We start from the raw sequence: 19,251 nt of genomic DNA, 5'->3' as shown, positions 1-19,251 counted from the left end.
AAACGAGTCCTTAAAAAAATGCGAAAAAAAATACATATTCTCGCTCACCTGTTTTAGAAGAGTAGAAAGAGAAGAGGATGCGTTCGGTGCGTTCGAAAGGGTAATGGAAAGATTTACCGCATCGTTCGAACGCGTTGGCCAAAGGTTCACGTGCCACCACCTCGCACTAACACTGATCTCACCACCACCACCACCACCACCACCACCACCACCACTCGCACCAACACCAACCACCACTATCACCACTATCACCGATCTAGATATCGCACCACTGCCACCAATAATTATCGATCGAAATCTTTGGCGCGAATGTATTTATTTGGAAAACCGTGTGTCCGCTCCTCACGGCTGTATGCACGCCGTTTCATCCGAATTTGGAGATACGTGTTCGCCAACGACGATGATTACGGATCCACGGGAATGGAAGGTGTCGTTATTGCAAGGGCGAGACATGCTGCTCGATTCTGTGAAACATGTCCACGACGCGGTTATAACGCGAGCGGGGAGGGGGGGGAGGGGAGGCCTCGTCGTCGCTCACCGACCAAGTATCCCTTGTCTTGCGGCGAGCACGTTGTCGGATAGTCGTCCGAGCGCGTTCTACCCCTACCGTTACCGGGGTTCGACTAAAGCGAGAACCGAACCTCGTACATTTGCGATACCCGAGCGCATGCTCTGCCTCTCCTCGTTCCCTTGCTTATTCTCTGTGTGTGTGTGCGTGTGTGTGCGCGCGTGTAAGTGGTACATAGTTGCCCCGTGTCGCACCTATAAAGGGTGGTCAAGAAAATTCTCGCGGAATCAAAATCCCATCGAGGGAAGCGTTCGCCTATTCGAGACCCTTCTTCCTTCCAGTCTTTTCTTCGCCTATGTAACTCGATTTCAACAACATTCGCCGCCATGGAAATGGTGGTTGGAAAAGCTCCCACGCCTCTTCGCTCGCGGCCTTCCTCGATACCCGTTTTCCATCCCCGCCAAATAACGAGGTGCAGGTTTTTTACTTACGGTCCTCCTATTCTTCCTATACTTTGTATCCTGTTTTCCTTCTCTCTCTCTCTCTCTCTTCGAGGAAACGACGAGGTTCGTCGGTGGGAAAAAGTTGTTTACGCGTGTCATTTAAGCGGCTTCTCGATATTTTTTTTTTTCCACGCGTCACCACGCGCGCGTATTTTTCCAAACGCGATCTTTGCGAAAAAGCTCGTGCTCTCTCGAAAAAAAAAATATTCCGAAAAATATATAACGCCGCCCCTGTTTCGCGTCACCTCGCGAAATACATCCCGCTTTAAAAATATATAAGTGCACTTGAGCTTTATCAGACGCTCGCGCCAGATTCGTGTATACGTATAAATTCTCTGCTCGCGGATATAACGGGAACAAGGGTAAAAAAGAAAGTTGCGCGCGGCCGTGGAAAGCCGTGGCAATCAAATCGGGCCAAATTATATTCGTACGTTTAATCGGTAAATCCGGTTTCACGAGTTTTCAGCGCTAACTTTTAGGGTAGGCCGGGTAAGTTCGTTTCAACTTTCATCGTTCGTACGTGAACGCGTGGACATGGAAAAACGCGTAACGCGCTTATTCGCTCGCACTCCTCTTCCCTGTTCTCTCGTTATAACCGCGACGATTTTCAATAAATTCGATCGAACGAATGGTCGGAGAGGAGGAGGCTTGTTCGATGCGGTCGTGTGAGGATATCACAATCGAGAGGGGGGGGAGGGAATGGGGGAAAAGATTTGGATAAGATGGTTTCGTTATCGCTTCTCGTTAGCGGATGGCATCGACAAAAGGCGAGTGATATAGGGAACGTGGTTTGCAGGGGAGAAAGCTGAGCGCGGCCGCCAACAGCTATAATACTTTTTCTTCTGCAACGGTCATTATTCAACCGTAACCTGGCGGGCCCGCGACATTCGTATTTCCGCGCTATTTTCCTCCTTTTCTTCCTCCCCCCCTCCTTCTATATTAGCAAACGCTGTACACCGATCGTTTACTCGCTATTACAAATAATGGAATCGATTCCGCGTTCATATCCCCTTACTCCTTCTCACTTTTTCTTCCCCAATTTTCGATTTAACCCGAGAAAACCAATACGAATATCCGACCGCTCTCCCTTTATTCTCTTTTTCTTCTTCCTTCCTCCCTTCCTCGACTCTTCGTTATCGTATTTATTATATCTGGATTTTTAAGGAATACCGTTAATTCGTGTCGTATCGGAATTGCTCGATTGACCGGATGGAATCTTAAATTTGAGGAGAAAAAAATGAAAGAAATTTTCATATCGCAATTTTGTGCCTGGAAGGAGGAAATAAGCGTGGCATTATACGATATTCTTCCTCCTCCTCCTCCTCCTCGATAGAGAAAGGAAATTTAATCCGACAAAAGGTAAAAATTTCACCAACCGCGTTGACGTAGATCGAAAGAAGGAGTGGAGATGGGAAAAAGGAGGAGGAGGAGGAGGAGGAGGAGGAGATAAAGAGCTGGTAAAAGACGAATGTTTACGTGGTGGTCGTTGTATCGTTGAAAAATTGTTGTTGATCCTTTGGACGAAAACGAGGGACGCGCTTTAGTAGTTTTATATAATATGTAAAACGGGGGAATGATGCAAATGGAAACGTATACACGCTATCGCGCTACTTGAGTAATTAACGCCGGTGCAACGTTTGTAATTAATACGGCTCATTATCGTGACCAAGCTCGAATTTCCTCACATCGAATTGTCAGATGGTCGACCTAATTAATCAGTGCCATTTACAATTGGAATTACGCGCGAAACGAATCACCGTTAATTTTATCGCGCGCTAATTAGGAATTACTATCTTTTCTTTTTTTTCATTTTCTTCTTTTTTTTTTTTTTTTCCCTCCCTCCAACCGCGAATCGAGTCGTCGATGATCGTCGTAATGCGTTTTAAATACGAAACGATCCGAGCGGTGGTTCGGATATCTTGCCTCTTGCGGATCAAAATTACCTCGCCGAACTAGCTGCGCCAGATCTCAATTTTCTTTCTCCTAATCCGGTATGCGAATATTCGCCATCTTGAAATTCCTGAGCCCTCGTGAAAGTTTCACGAGTTTCGCCGATAAGTTTGTGTATCGCGGTATTGCAGCTGGTCGAGGTTGCCTAGTTTCCGTCCGATCATCTTCCACCTCCTCTCCGCTATTTTCCAACCCTTGTAGCCGGAGCTTTCCGTTCTTTAAAGAGCTCGATCGGAGGAGGAGAATCGAGACGCTCGAGAGTGAAATCGAAAAGAAGGAACGAATTACGGTTGTTGTTTAAAAAAACCCGGCCGAGTATCGACTCGAGCGGGGGACGAAAACGTTATCTTTTCTTTTTTTTTTTTTTTTTTCCGCCTCTTCCGCGAAAAGACCCTCGAGATCGAGGAAAGATCTCGATCGAATATTTCGACGCGGAAATATTGCGTTATATCTTATTGTATTAATCGTGGAATATTCGAAAGGACGGTTTTGCGAGCGGAGTCTAACTCGATTTTCCGGCGCGAATTTTCTTTCCATTCGAAACTACCGTTCTATCGCTTATCTCGATCGAAGTGGAACGTCACTCGCAATTACGACCGAGCAAATCGTGAAGCGAATAATCAAGTTTTTATTTTTCCCGTGCGCATCGACTAGCGCGAGAGAAATGGTTGAATCATCGGTAGGGATGGAAAAAGGAATGCCGTCGAGGTGGATAAGAGGGAGGGAGAGAGGAACGAGGAGGAGAAGGGAAACTCGTTTAACGAGCGTGGCAGCGAGCTGATACACGGAATACATCTGCAACGAGATGCAAATTACGGACTTTACGGAAGTATTGTTACGGACGTGAGACGGCATGCGCTTCAAATAATAAATAATCGGCCGATACCGTACCGCGCCATTTAAACGGCGGAGGCCGTAATTCGATCCAACATTCCATCTTGCCTCGGATCCGTTACTGTACGCGCGTACAAAGAAAAAGATGGAATCGAGAAAAAGGTGTGCGCTCGAAAGATCGACGCGTACGCGACGTGATCGATGATCGGAGATACCACGTTATGGATTCTCGTGTTTCTTTTCGAACGAGGGAAAGGGAATGGAATTCTCGTTGAGAATGGCGTGGTCGGGCGAAAAACGAGGGAATCTCGAGACTCGTCGTCGGCTACTTCCGACCGGTTTAGCGTATTTCGGAAACTGTGCGGCGTAGACGGGACGACCTTCTCTTCCCCCTTCCCTCCCTTCCTCTCTCGCCTCCAACCGGTCCCTATGGCAACGCACTTAAGCTCGCTTTAGTATTTCGCCTCGGTGGGAGAGAGAGTTGGCAGCTTTCTCTCCAACCTTTCTCCAACCCCTCGACGACGGCCAACTATTGTCCACGCTGCATCACACTCGGCCAACTTGCTCTTTCCACTTTAATCACCCTCTCTTTCTCTACCGTCCCTCCGATTTAACTCGTTCACCTGTTTTCCCTTCCCGCTCCTCGCCCCTCTCCCTCTCTCTCCCTCTTTCGAAAGCCTTTAACCCACAGTATCTCTATCTAATCGTCGCGAAACTCTCTCTCTCTCTCTCTCTCCTCCTCCTCCCTTCTCTCTCTTTTATCGAATTCGCTTCTAAAACTGATCCTGATCCGTTTTCGATCCCCATTGTGCGTTTCCGCGCCGCGCCGTTTTCGTAAATACACGCGCGCTTCTTACGTCCCTCGCACTTTCACGCTAATACTCTTAACCGCTTTCAACAATTTTTCCCCCCTTTTTTTTCCTTCCTTCATCTCTTCAACTTTTCTCTCTCTCTCTCTCTCTCTCTCTCTCTCCGTGTAATTCCCTACAGTCGGACGAGCTTCCCTCTCCCCACCGCCTTCTTTACGCGGCTTCCACTCTAAATTTTATTTCTTCCTTCGTTCCTCCCCTCCCCACGGAAAATTCAACGTTTCAAATTTTAGATAGACCTCGATGAACGAGCGAAGAAGAGAATATATGGTAATAATACACGTTTCTCGTTTTGAAGTGTATTCGGCCGAGTAACGGATAAAACGGATGCATCAAAGATTTCGCGGGATCGGAGATAAATCGTTTCGCCGTGCCGATGAGATAAGATGGGGCCGGTTGGGTAAGCGAATTCGAACGGAAGTTTTATAACTGAATTCCGTTTGACGTTTCGAGTGAAATACGCGATTCGAATAGGGACGCAAAGTCGCGATTCGTTCCGATTCCGTTTTGAAAAGGCGAGCCGATCATATTCCCGGTGAATAATAGTCGTGGCAAACGGCCGTCCGTCCGAAGATCCCACTCCCCCCCTCCCTCCCTCTCTCCTCTTCTCTTCGTCGAATTTTCCGATCGGGAATAAAAGGAAAAGAGAGTAAGAGAGAGAGAGAGGAAAAAAGGTAACGAAACAGTAACGATAAGGATAAAATTTATCGCTCTTGTTAATATACATCTTGCGCTACGATGAACAGGAAAAAGACTTATGTATAGCCTTCCTTAATGAGCACTTTGGAGTTTATTACCTCGTGCTTTAACCGGTATTAAGACAGCTTTAAAAAGAACGATCTTGTAAAACGAAGCATCTAACCGCTATAAAACACCTGTCCGTCCTCCCGTTAATACCCGAACTGTCCGTAACACGGATAATTCTCAGACCCGTCCTTCCTTCCAATCATCCTTTTCGCGTGACAACGTTTCGGTTAAAGGAAATATATATATATATAAAAAAAAAAAAAAAATTTGCGCTTTTCGAATCGAAAAGGAGGAAAACTTGGGAAACGGAGCGTTAGTATTTGCAACCGATATTAGATATCGAACGTGATTTCCCGTGATGCGGGGGTGAGGAGGGAGGGGTCAGAATGAGATGCTACGACAATAAATATATCCCACCGTCGGCAGCCATAAATCCCGCGTAATTGAATTTTCAACATCCATAACTGGTCGTCACTTGGTGCGACCTCAGGAAATAGGATGGGATGTATCTTAAACCGAGGATCCCTTCCCTTCCACCCACCCATCCCCGGATCGGCGGGCGCAATCCCTTCCAAGACCTGTTCGATTAAAACGCCGCCTTATTCTTCCCTTTTTTCTTTTTTCCCCCCACTTCTTCCACGATTCTTCCATGTTCGCAGACTGGAACAATTTTTAATTCGCTCCCCAAACCGATTCCTTCTCCCCTCCTCCACGCCTCTATTCGCGATTCCTTCCCTCGCTCCTCCACCCCCCTGCTGCGATCCATTTTTTTTTCTTCCTCCTCCTCCTCCTTCGATTTTTCTGAGAAAACGAAGGATTCCTTTGACGAGAACATCTAATCAAGGATTTCTTCGAAGCCAGAATCCTCCTCCTCTCATTGCCGAACCGAACCGAAAACTCTCGTTTCTTTCTATTCGTTTTTTCTTCTCACACTCTACGCCAAATTCTTCTTCTTCCCTTTCTTTGCTCTCTCGCAATCTCTTTCTCCCGCTGTTTCGTTTCGTTTTTCCACTCGCCCGTTTCAAACTTCACTTCACTCACGCGTGAAAGTCGCGTGGATTGTGTAAATCGGTCGAGGTTACGATCATATCTGTGAATCGATTGAAATTCGGGATAAAAGGCAAGGGAGAATAGGCGGGAAAATATTTTTCTCTCCCGATGTCCTCGCTTAATGCCCCGTGTCCGGAAAATCCGCGAACTCGTCGATTTGTGAGTTAAGCGGTGCTAACGCGGGGGAGGAGGAGGAGGAGGAGGAGGTTATGACGTCAGAGATTACGATAAGCCCAGCGAACGGCGAGAAACAAATGACGTACTAACTGCATATTAACCGAACTGTCGGGCTATCCGTTGACTCCGCCTACTGTCCGGGGAGCCACGCGAGCTACGAGTGTGTTGTACTGCTCTGCTACACGGTTAAGAGTACCTACTACACAATTCACAAACGGGTAGCGCCGGGACTAAACTTTCGCCGTTGCATTTTGCGCCCGCGTAATCGTCTTTCTCCACGAATCTTCGCAACCGTAACGATAAAGACTATTATTCGAACGTTGTCGCTTCATCGATATCCTCTCGCTGTTCTCGAATTCTCGAATTGTTGAGCCGAATTTTGCCACGGGGCAAAGCGCCCATCCCTTCCGTCGAAATTCCGTCCCCGCGTATTTGGAAATAAAAAATCTTAAATGCGAATCTAACGTAATAAAATAATTTCCTCGCCTCTCTCTCTCTCTCGTAAAATATCCTCCTGCTGAGAATCTTAAGAACGGACATTCTAAAAAGAGTTAAGGGGATCGAGATAACGAGAATGTAACAAGATCCTCTCAATTTTCTCGTAACAAGCGCCGGCGAGAAGTACTTTCTTCTCTCTCTTTCTCCCCTCTCCTCTATGCGCCAAAAGATAAAAAGAAACGAAAGTTTACATGTCGCGGGGAAGGGCAGGAGGGGAGAAAGCTTTGTAATGATTAAAAAGAAAGACTTTCTTTGTTCGATTAAAAATCTCGTAAGAGCGATAAAGATCGATTGTATCTCAAAAAGGGGATTTTTATTCTCTAATTAATTTGTACATTTTTCCCCGTTTTCTCGATCTCGACGAGAGAAATCGTTCGATGCTCTTGTCGCGGCTATTACTAATTCGCTTTAACGCGCTTTCTACCTTCTGCGCCGTATTCTGCGCAGGTTATTGCGCATCCTTTTACGCGCATTTCGAGTTTCAATTAACGTCAACATGGCGTTCGGATCGGGAGGTTACGTTACGGAAGAGGGTTAATTTTCATCGTGTTGTATATACGTGTTGCAACGTGAAAGTGAAATCGTTCGAAAACGGAAAAATAAAATATAAAAAGTTATATATACGTGTAGTCGTAACGGTTAGTGATGGTGGCACAAGGAAAAGGGGTAAAAAAAAAGGGAATGAATACGATGCGCGTGACGAAAAACGCGGGAATGCGTGGAAAACGCGCGGCGGCGGGGGAAAAAGGAATAGAATAAACGAAACGTTTTGCTGTTTAACAATGCTTTAATAATAAGAGTACAATCGTTATTATCGGTGCACCAGATCACTACGATTGTATTTTTATACAATTCCATATTCGTATAATTACATAAAATCTTAAATCTTACATATTTATCGATATAAGAGTTAGAATCAAAAACGCAAAATCAAGGTTGCACTTGTTTGATGCGCGACCTCGATCAAATATATCGAAAAAAACAACCTATATAAGCGCTTCAAGGTTTTTTTTTTTTTTTTAGAATTCGTTCGATTTATTCGTCCGTTTTGATTTTCTCAGTTTGGGCAGATGTAGCGTCAGAAGACGTATCCGGTTCGTGAATGCCCATCCATTTGCATCGTTTTTGTAATTCTTGTCGATACCTGTTCAGGGATAGATAGATAGATAGATAGATAGATAGTGAGAGAGACATGATTTCGTTTCGTTTTGTATCTCTTGTCGAGGAGGATATCGCGACGAATTAATTACCTCGGATGATTGATCGCGTAAATCCATGGATCGATACAAGATACTGTTTTGGCGAATACGGCAGGTAACATTGTAGATACGGGCGTTAAAAGTTCCCTGGAGCGAGAACATATATCCATCGTTACGCCACGAAAAAAACTTAGGATTTTCAACGAAATGCGATAATTACCGATTGCCGTATACTCCTATCAAAGCAACGGTTGCGTACGGTGTCCAAGCTAAAAGGAAAAGGAAAAATATGGTAAATGCGACTTTTGCGATTCTCACTTCGGCGCTTCTCTCCTTGTCTTGATTCGATACTAACGACTTCACGTTCATTTTCTTTGCCTACAAAGCACGAATAATAAACGATTTATTTTAGCTTAGTAGGAGTTTCGTTTCATACATATAATAATATTATTACGCGAGGAATAGTTGATAATTGTATAAGAAATTGAATTGAAAATTCGTACCTGTTCTCGTAGCATTTTTTCGTGATTGCGAATAGAGCCGAGTAATCGAGAATAAAATGTTATGATAAAAATGAGAGGAATCACGTAAGACCAAATGAAAATACACGTGACGAAGACCTTCGTATCCTCGTCGTCCGTAAGAAAATCGAACGAGCAAGTGGTGAGAAAGCCCTCTGGAATGGTTAGAGCGAGGCATAAGGCAAAAGTACGGATCGATCGTTTTCGAGAGAAGAGAAGTGAAAGTTGTTACCGGTAGTGTATCGGCCCCACACTTTTAGCAGCGGTAAAGCGGTGAACGGTGTCACCCAGAACCACGTGAAAGCGATGATTATCGCGGCTTGTTTCGAGTTGAGTCGTCCATCGATCGGACACGAAATGGTTCTGCAAGAAAGAGAGGATTCGGTATCTCGACCCGTAAATAGCGATGACGATGACGAAACGGAATATAACCTGTATCGGTCAAATGCGATGGCAGCGTTGGTAATAGCTTGTCCCATGCCAGAAACCGACCCAAACACGGAGTAGACGTCGCATCCGATTTCCCAGCCGATCATACGTTCCATAAAACTGCTTATCACAAGCATTGGCATTTCAAAAGCCATTATTATATCGAATATCGCCAGGCTAACTATAAACATGTTCGAAGGGGTCCTCAGTGATTTCGATCTGAAAACAACGAATCGAAATGGTTTCGGTTACAATCGGTAAATACGATGCGCCCGTATAACGACAGTCGGTACACTGTGCGTTCGTCGCCCGTGGATTCCACGGTTTCTCGAGGGGGGGCAGCACTACAATGAACTACTCGAATCGTAGCGTCGCCGATTAAATTTCAAACTTACGTGCTAAATATCCATATGACGCAACAATTGCCCACGAGGGACATTACCAGCAGCATCGAATAGATGAGCGCTAGTCCGATGTGAAAATGTTTTCCAGGTGCTGGGAATGCTCTCCAATGAGGATGCACAAGATCCGAATGTTCCGGTGGTACGTTCCATCCCAAAAATCTTTCTCGCATCGACGGAACATACCTGAATGAATGGTGAATGAAATCAACAAACGTATTTGTATGTATTTATCATCTATATGTTTTAACGTTAAACGCTACGCGAAACGTTAAAAAACGTTGTTTGCCAAAGAAAGGATCACGTAGTAGTTGTTGCGTGGAAAATTGTGTGAAAAAAATTGGGAGGATGAGATCGTACGTGTACGCACCCTTCCTCAGCGACGAAAGCCAACGCTTTACCGGCGAGGGTCTTATTATGCAATAACATCCCGGCACGGTTGTTTACGATCGGTATGGGAGATCGGTATAAATCGCAGCTGGCACGGATTACCCGATATCTCGACGATAGAACGTCGAAGCCGATATCTTTCGAACGATTTGATCGATCGATCGATGGCGAACGTTGTTCACGAACACGATGAATAGAATAGAAGGGAAGGAAGGAAGGAAGGGGGGAGAGAAGGAAGGAAGGAAGGAAGGAAGGAAGGAAGAAAGAGAGAGACAGAGAGAGAGAGAGAGAGAGAGAGAGATGCGAAGATAGTACGGGGAAAAAGTGAAAAGTTTGGATGAAACACCGCACTGGGAAATAAAAAAGGTATAACGCGCACGATCTGAAGTGAGGCGCGGTGATGAGAGGTCGTGAATACGTTCCGCAACTCACTTGACTCGGTTTATCGAGATCCTTTCCTTTTATACGTACGACGATTCGTGATCAGGAATGGCGTGCCAGTTGAGAGCTTAATTCGATTTGCGATTTACGAATAGGAGAAACCTTTTGTTTAGCTGAGTCTAGTTGGTCACGCGAACCGATCTCGCACGCTCGCGCTCTTTTGCGACATTTTCTTTAATCTCCGATCAAGGCTGTGGAGGAAACGAAGATGGGGAAAGAGACGTGGACAAGACGCGTCGATGATGGTGGCCGACCATGCGGTGCTTGTCGTCCGCGCATTGTTCGAAAAATTGATATGGGGAGGGAGGGAGGGAGGGAGGTAAATTACGAAGAGTGGAGAGGCAGAGAGAGAGAGAGAGAGAGAGAAAGGGTGGTGTATATATACGATCGATCGGACGCGCGTGGCTGTCAATCTCGTAATCAAGGGCCCGTTTTGTTATCGGTTTAACCGAATAATGCCCTCTCGAACCGATCGAAAATTCGGAGGAATGGCGACGCGCGTCGGTCAGAGCGCCCTCCTGAAATTTCACGCAGCGTGCGTCTCTACCCTCCTCTCCCCCTACCGACCACCCCACGCCATTCACCATCCGCCGCCCGTCGGCCGCCGCAAACCATTTTTACGCGCGGTCACCATTTGGCGGCGTGCGAAATTCATCTCGGCAAGTGCAGCCGGTATATCGCCAACTCTCGGAGCTTTCGAAGCTAGCGCGACCGCACACAGCCTTGGCGCATTCACCGGATTAAATCATAAAATTGTCCCGGAACGGAGGCGGAATTCCACTGATTTACGAGAATGGGCGGCGCTGGTCCGTTGGCGCGGTATCCGTTGCGTTTTCCATCCGCCGTTGCCCGGTTAGCCGGCTGGCTGGTACGTTGCCTCCTATCGGTCGACGACGAGGACGACGCTTGTCCTCCCCGATATAAGCTCGTCCGTGCGAAAAGATACAGTCGCCGCGTTTCCCGCCGCGACGAAAGAAGGGACGAGGGCGAGGTGGTGACGAGCGGGAGAGGATCACCAAGGGGATACGGGGAGAGCGGGGGGGGGGGTGTCGCGAGCGGACCGAGAGAAAGAGCGACAGGACGTTTTTCACGATTCAACGGATATATTTACGAGCTTTGTTCGCCCATGTAATTCCCGCGACTTATAAAGCGTTCCTCCCATTGTCAGCGGTGAAAATCCAGCGGGAAAATTGAATGACAAACAATGGGCCCAACCGAGGCCGATTATGGTAACAATGTGAGCGGAGCGACCGGTGACGCCGTTTTCTCCTTTCCTTCTCTTTCTCCCCGTATTTCCTTCCCTCCATCTTTCGCCCCATCCACGCTCGCGTTCGTCATTTCTCATTGATCGTTCTCCTTGTCCCGGCTCCTTTGTCCCTCTCGTATACCCCCTCCCCCTCCTACCGTGGGTATACACGGGTGTGCAACCACCGTACTTTTCATTTCAAGCCGCGTATTCCAACAGTTTTGCGACGTTTCGTCGTTTCGTCGGCCATTCATACGGACGACGCGCAAGATTCGTCGATCAGAGTTCGATGCGGAACGAACGAATATTTCTACACCGTCCACAAATGCTTCTCCTCCTCCTCCTCCTCTTCCCTTTTTCTCCTATATCTCTTCATCGATCTTTCAAACGATCTTTACGATCCCGAGTTTACAACTTTTCGCTCTATCCTTTCTCTATCTACTTAGAGGGTGGTGGTCGTCCTTTTTTTTACCATTTCGTTGACATTTTGCCGCGAAATTTCGATTATTCGGGTACACCGGATATTTTCTCGTCGTCGAGTTGATCGATCGATACGTCGCCCCCTCCTTTTCCTTCTGTGTTTCTCGCGCTCTTGCACGAACGACGGATCGACGTGGAAACTCGAGCGTGTACGGCTTTGCCTCTCCTCGTCCCTTGGCTGCTAACTCGAAATATTCCGGTCGTAAACTGCGGGGGCGATAGTCGGGCCGCTTGGCGGCCCGAACGAAGAACAAAGGAATGCAGATTGGAGAGACGCGGATTAACAAGGATTAACGCTAATTGGGCAGCCGCCACCGGATCGTCCTCGTTCTCCATCTTCGTCGCCTCTAATGGTACCCGTCCTTGCGTTCCATCCTCCTGTATCCACCTCCGTTGCTTTCGATGCGCGCTCGTTCGAGAAACTTCCGTTCCGTGCACAGAACGCGCAGATTGACACTCTTTTTCCTATTCAAGAGCCATCACGATTATTCAAATCTCGTCCCACGAGTCGAGTCGTTGGGTTTACCGAAACGAGGAGGAGCCCCTCCCTTCCCTCCTCAACTCCTCCACCCGAGAATTCTCCTCTCGTTACGGCGAAATCAATTCGGCATCTCCGTTAATCGTCCCCTATCCCCGAGGAATACAACACGTCTCGCGATTCACCGCTAAATCGAGATCCGATTACATTGCCGATGCTAGCAGCGCGGGACGAATTTTTACACGGTTCGAAGGATACCGCGTTCTCTCTTTTTCTTCTCTCTCTCTCTCTCTCTTCATCACCGATCGCACGTCACGCGTCGCCACCGTCGCGAAAGAAAGGAAGGAGAGACGGCCAAGATTCCCGTCTCGCGTATGCGTAATATAATAAATAAACCGTGTTAAACGCGCGATACTTGCCCGATTCCGTTTCCCCGATATCACCCATATATGTATATATATGTTTCCACCGTCCTTCCCACCGCTCTTTTGTTCGCGAGCAACGGAGAGGCGAAGCGTATCGTGTCGCGAAACACCAGAGGCTAGCCACGGATAAAAGCGGCGGTCGTTTTGAAAGAAAGGAGAGATCAGTTGGAAACGAAGCGACATCGGCTTATCAATTGGATGGAAAAGAACGGGGGCGGGGGGGGGGGTTATTTCGCGGTTTATCCTTTTTTCCTTTTAAATTACGTTTTTTCCTTTTTTCCCGACGATGCGAAAGTTTCGACACGTTCAAATTGCAAATAATGGCGAGTGGATTAAGACGATCGTCGTTGCTCTCCCGTATCTTATCTGGTTGGTTATTTTCAAGACCGGTGATCTCTTTATCTCCGTGTTCGGCCGAGAGGATAAAAGGGATGGATGGAGGGAGAGAGAGAGAGAGAGAGAGAGAGAGAAGAAGAAGAAGAAACGGTTACGGTTTAACGGGAAACTACGAGGTTCGCGGTGAAAATGCAAAGTCGGATCGATGATTGAGACGGGGATACCGAATATATGTACATACGTCTAGTGGCTGAAATAACCTCTCATTTGTTCTTTCAAGCCTTGACTTCTCTCTCTCTCTCTCTCTTTCTCGTCTTTCTTCTCGGCCTCGTTTCCGTCTCTATTCTCTCCCTCTCTCTCCACTCTCCTTCGATCCCCAACCCGTTTATTCCGACAAAGAGCGCAGGGTATTGGGGGAGGGTAGAATACCGTCGATTTCGCGAAATTCTTCGGAAAAATCTCCATAATTTGAGGAATTGCCTTTTGATGTCGGAGATGAAAGAGGCCGCGACCGAGTGGTCTTCCGAATCGTTCCGCCTATTTCTCTATAACTTTAGTTCGTCCTCCCTTTTCTCTCGATTCCTCCGCTCTTGGATTCGTCGAAAATTGCAAACCTCGGGGACGGACCATCTCCCCTTGCGAATTTGCGAATTTCCCCAAGATCTTGGAAATGTTTAAAGAGAGAGAGAGAGAGAGAAGAGAAAAATTATCCCGATCCAAAGCTGTGAGTGGAAAATGGTAGACGAGAAACGGGAGGAGAGGTGAAAAATAATTAGGAAAGGTAAGGTCTAACCAAGGTCTGGGAGCGTAACGAATTCGGGGAGGAGGAGCGGGGAGTATTGTGGTGGCGGTCGAACGAAAACGAGCTCTCGAGCATACCGTGGAAAAAGATAACAAAGGGGGAACCGGCACAATGCGTATCGGAGCTTTCAGAGCTGCGGACACGCGCGAAGGAAGAAGAAGAAGAAAGAGGGTACGCTCCATTTACGTACGAGGCGTGCAACGCGAGATACACGGGTAACGAACGAAAGGAAGGAGTGTTTGTGAACGGTCGCGAATTGCCGCGCCATCCCGCTCGGCTTAATTTTGCCCTCAGCCCCTTGTAGTTATTCGAGTGCCGCCGCCACCGCCGCCGCTGTCTCGTCGCGTGGGACAGTTGAATCGCTCCCGGGGATTCGCCATCTTTTGTCTTAGCACAATGCCGGCCGAAGCACAAAAGTGACTAAGTGCCCGTAATACTCGCCATTATATGCCTCTGCTACTCCGCCACTTTTCTCCGCGCCTCTCTCTCTCTCTCTCTCTCTCTCTTTCCACGGAATCTTGCGGAATCGCGGCCCCATCTCTTCCACCGTCAAAGACCATCTCGCGTCTAATTGCCTTGGAACGCGTGTCGAAACGAATTTCCGTCCGGGTCGTGGCCGGTTCTCTTCCACCGTCTCGATCGATCGTCCTTTCGAATCGTCGTCGTCGGTATGCGGGCTCGGGTCACTTAGGATTGCTCGGTGAAACGAAGCTCGATTCGAAGAGGAGCGTTACACGTTTTTTTTCTTTGCGTTGGCGTTCGTTCGTTCGTTCGTTCGTTCGTTCGTTCGTCTTCCAGCGAATCCGTTTATTTCAGAGCGGCGTGACAATCGTTCGTATGGCTGTGGCGATTACATCGGTTTGGTGGGTTGCAATAGGTAAAGTTGGTCTGGTATGGTCTCGCCACGTGAAACTCTTCGATCGAGAAACGATCGACGCGGTGTACATCTCCAGTAGTCGAAAGTCGAGCAAGTCGTGGCAGCAAGGAGGATTCTTTCTCTTTTATTTCTTCCTCTATTTTTAAAAAGCGAACGACAATTATCGATCCACCCGATAAAACGCAATTTTATTTTATCGAGTCTCTAAGGCGGTCTACGATGCGACGTGCAAAGTGATGTATCGCGTTGTTGGACGCCGGTGGGATAAAATCTCGGGGAAAGTTTTCTCGTTGGCAAAGTAAGTACACGTGATTTCCGCGTTCCGAGGAAAGAAATACGTGCAGCTTCGTTATCTTCAACGGCCATCCGACAACAACGAAATAATCGTAAGGTAAAATCGAATACTGGTTCGAAGGGAAGGAAGGGAAAACGATCTAATAAATCGATCGATGCGAAGTTTCTTCCCTTTCGCTCGAAAAGTCTGTTATTCTCGGCTCGTTTTATCGATTATTAACTCGAATTAAAAAGGCGATATTCCGATATTCTTCTATCCCCTCCCCTCCACATTCTTTTCGAACTCTGCCCGGAGGCGGATGATCTTTTCTTTTCTTCCCCCTCGGTCGTGGAACGCGTTTGGCTTTTGCGTCACGTCATTCAATTTCCGGAATCGAACTGGAAAGTTATTAGGTGGTACGTGCTCGTCTCAATTAGGTGCTCGTACGGGAGATGCGATCCAAAATTGTTTCTTCTCGCGTTATGCGAGGACAAACTTTTATTGGCCTGGTTGCTGGAGTTGCTGGTAGAGAAAAGTTGCTCTCCGTTCCGGGATAAGCTTTGGCGGGTAAGCTTCTCGATGCTCTCGTTTCCGCCACGCGAAAACAGTTTTGCTCGTTAACCATTACCGCGGAGCGATTTCAACGATCGTCTAGCCTTTAATCGGATAATCTACGCCGAGCAAGACGACGAGAGTACCTCTCTCTCTCTCTCTCTTTCGTCTCGTCGCGTCAGGAAAAGTTGCAACGCGAGAAAACCTTTTCAACCTTTTTATCGGGCACAGCGGTTTTCGAATCGCCCTCTCGTTTTTTCTCTCAACTGTTTGTATTCGACAAGTGTGCGTATATATATATATGTGTGTGTGTGTGTGTGTGTGCGCGCGCGCGCGCGTGTGTGGATTAATTACGTTTAATTTCTCCCTCCGTAAAAATGACTTTCGAACGAAACGAAACGAAACGAACGAGGTTTGTCGAGGAGGAAGAAGACGAGAGTAGGTATTAGATTGCCGAAATCATTCGAATTCATCCTGTCCGGGGTTATTTATCGATTTTATCGTGGGATGCGAGACAGCTTCTGGAAGAGATAAACGAAAAGGGGAGGGAGGGAGGGAGAGTGGAAACGGAATAGGAAGTAGAAGAGAGAAAAGAGAGGGAAGAAAGGAAGGAAGGAAGGAAGGAAGGAAGGAGAAAGTAGGCGGTAAGCGTTCGATTAGAGAGCGTCTGATCAGAGCTATTAATCTTCGATCTGTCTGATACTATGCCATGAATTATGCATCGGCCGGGTAGACGCATTGATTTCCCAGTCAGACAGGAAAATATTATTCGAATAATTCAAAGTAATGAGTCGAGAGTAGCGGCCTGATTCGAGCGGTTTTTTTTTCCAATTCTCATCGTCGTCGTCGTCGTCGTCGTCGTCGTCGTCGTCGTCGTCGTCCTCCTCGTCGTCGTTCTCCTCCTCCTCCAACACATCGTCAATTTTATCGGTTTTTAATCTATATTTGGGATAGATGCTCGATCGTAACGACTCGCGCTCAACCTCTCCGATTTCTCGCTTAGCCGAACCACTTTTACTTAGAATTTTAAACGGGATGGAGAGATGGATCCGTGTATATCGTTTCATTATTCTTCGTTTCATCGATATCGAGTTTCGCCACCGCACTTTTGTCCCGTTATCGAGAGAGGAGGATCGATCGCAGTATCTATCCCGGATACGGATCGAAAACGGAGGCATTCGTTGCGAAACGAATCTCTCTCTGATCGAAAGTGCGAAAGGAGAGGGGGAGAGAGTGGATGGGGAGAAGTGGATGTAGAAGAAGAAGAAGAAGAAGAAGAAGAAGAAGTATTCGCGTATCGGATATCGCCGATAAATCGAGACCCGTAGGGGTTTTCCAGCAGATTAACGGAGAAGTTTGGGTGTGCACGGGACACCCACTTTTCTCTAATTCGATGGATAAGTTGGCTCGATGGAACTCGACTTCCGGTGTAGTTGGACTGGTTCTTGGTCAACCAATTCCCGATTCATCTGTGCTCGAATCTGTGCTCCAAACTTCGACAACGATTATCCCCCTTTCCTCCCATCGCTCACACTTTTCGCACCACTTTTCCTACTTTTCCAAACTTTACCCCACTTCAACCCATCCATCCATCCACGTCTAACGCGTACGTAATTCTAACTTTCCACTTTGCTACGCGTGTCTTTCCCACGAAAATTTCATCCTCGATTTCCATAAATACTCTCGTAATCGTGGAATTAAAACGAATCGTAATCGAAAATAGCGGGCCGCCTCTTCCGCGGCGGATAATAGACGTGTTTGAATGAAAAATCGATGGGGAAGCGATGGGTAGCCGGCGGGGGCAAGATGGATTATTAAATAATGCAAGGTTGACCCGTAAAGTTATAGTAGCTACCCGATATTCGCCCTAACGAAAATTCTATTCTTGTCGTATCATCGGTATACATCGAAATATATATTTATCGAGGGCAAACACTCGCCCAACTCCGCGATCGAATACACCGCGAACGACACTACTTTCGAACACTGCTTCGATTTCTTTCTTTCCCTCTTCTTCTTTCTCCTCCTCTTTCTCTCTCGATATCTCGTCTCACCAACGCGAAAATATAATCGTCGTAATTTATGTAAAAAGGTTGGAGGATGGTTGGAGGAACGTTTAAAAAATTAACCGAGCCGACGTGCATTTCTTTTTACGCGATTCTTTCCGTTTAGTTATCTCTACGACCATCTCCCAGAGAGATAGTAACCGTGGTGGGACGCGGCATACGAAATACGACGCGTGCCGGTGACCAGCTTGAAACCGTCGCGACCGCAACGCCCCCACTCGCTCGACGACTTTGCGTTCTTTGTCGCGGTACAATACTCCGCGAATCTTCCCTCGTTTCAGCACGATTTCTCGTTATCCGTACGCTTCAATTCGCTCGAACACGTGTACATATATTTGGCCGAATATCCGGTGCACTTTTCCTTTCGAGAAACGGGGAGGGGAGGGGAACGGTGGTTAGCCGAAAACGCGATTGGCAATACGAATGCATCCATCTGGTTTCTTATCGTGAACCGGATGTTTCGAGCTCGAGCGTAGAATTGTGTATGTATATATATATATATATACGCGACGCGCAATAAATCTCGTTTCCTTGGGAAAAGGACGACTCTCTCGTCTCTGGAAGAGAGAGAGAGAGAGAGAGAGAAGATCGAGCGGCTCGATACTCGTCGTCTCGTTTCGCCCGTTCCTCGTCCCTCCTTCGTTTTCGGGCATCGAGCTCTCGCGCTTTCCATAATATCGGAGGGAACGAAGCTCGAGAGCCGACCAGCGCCGGTAATCTCGTATCCGAACTTTCGCGACGAGGGCGCGAAACATAACTCGTTAGAGAGGAGCGGCGAGCGAACGAGCGAGCGAACGAGCGAGCGGACGAGGTGGGAGGGGAGGAGGAGGGATACGAGGGAAACGAGAGATACGAAAAGAGCGTTGTGCGCGTGTAAAAGCGAAACTGCGTTGGACGATGACTGCTGCGAGGATCATGGTCGCTCGTCAGTGAGGAGAGAGAGAGAGAGAGAAAAGGGGAAGGAGGCAGCCGCGATATTTCTAGCTAGGAATTTCAGAGATAAAAAAGGGAGAGAAACGAATAAATAATACATATATATATATATATATATATATATATATATATATATTGCGGCCAGGAAAGTACAAAACGAACGCGTCTAAAGCGAGTTAATTCGAAAGTTTTAATAAACAAGCCGCGAGCTAACCGAGTTGTTGGGAAGTGAGAGGAAAAAAAGAGAGGCGGGATTGGAAGGACG

At 47.3% G+C, this 19,251-nt stretch overlaps 3 protein-coding genes across 8 annotated transcripts in view; 1 reads left to right on the top strand and 2 right to left on the bottom strand.

Annotated features, from left to right (window-relative positions):
* Lar (tyrosine-protein phosphatase Lar) overlaps window positions 1-183 on the bottom strand; it is a 204,905-nt gene extending 204,722 nt beyond the window's left edge. For both annotated transcript variants that reach the window (XM_086909097.1, XM_086909103.1), the window contains exon 1: window positions 49-183. The gene's annotated coding sequence lies outside the window, so the exon portion shown is untranslated. The remainder of the gene's footprint in view (window positions 1-48) is intronic.
* Window positions 1-19,251, top strand: part of LOC116414584 (cell adhesion molecule 2-like) — a 105,790-nt gene that overhangs the window by 48,945 nt on the left and 37,594 nt on the right. Inside the window, exon 1 of one of the 5 annotated variants that reach the window (XM_086909116.1) lies at window positions 9,765-9,908. The exons of 3 other annotated variants lie outside the window; for them this stretch is intronic. In XM_086909116.1, the coding sequence (XP_086765242.1) occupies window positions 9,881-9,908 (28 nt within the window). In that variant the 5' untranslated portion in view covers window positions 9,765-9,880. Of the gene's footprint in view, window positions 1-9,764; window positions 9,909-19,251 lie in introns of those variants that run through there. One more of the 5 variants, XM_086909111.1, reaches the window with a different exon arrangement.
* Window positions 7,904-10,515, bottom strand: Rh5 (Rhodopsin 5). Its single transcript, XM_003694840.4, has 8 exons — window positions 10,057-10,515; window positions 9,681-9,872; window positions 9,289-9,504; window positions 9,089-9,219; window positions 8,839-9,011; window positions 8,556-8,713; window positions 8,387-8,482; window positions 7,904-8,280 (listed from the first exon to the last, which is right to left on the bottom strand). Exons 1-8 carry the CDS (start codon window positions 10,113-10,115, stop codon window positions 8,172-8,174), a joined length of 1,134 nt encoding a protein of 377 aa, XP_003694888.1. The 5' UTR covers window positions 10,116-10,515; the 3' UTR covers window positions 7,904-8,171.

Source organism: Apis florea, unplaced genomic scaffold, assembly GCF_048593485.1.
Source record: "Apis florea isolate Af1SG1 unplaced genomic scaffold, ASM4859348v1 contig_3081_pilon, whole genome shotgun sequence".
Taxonomy (NCBI): Eukaryota; Metazoa; Arthropoda; class Insecta; order Hymenoptera; family Apidae; genus Apis; species Apis florea.
This window is presented reverse-complemented; position numbering and strand designations above follow the sequence as displayed.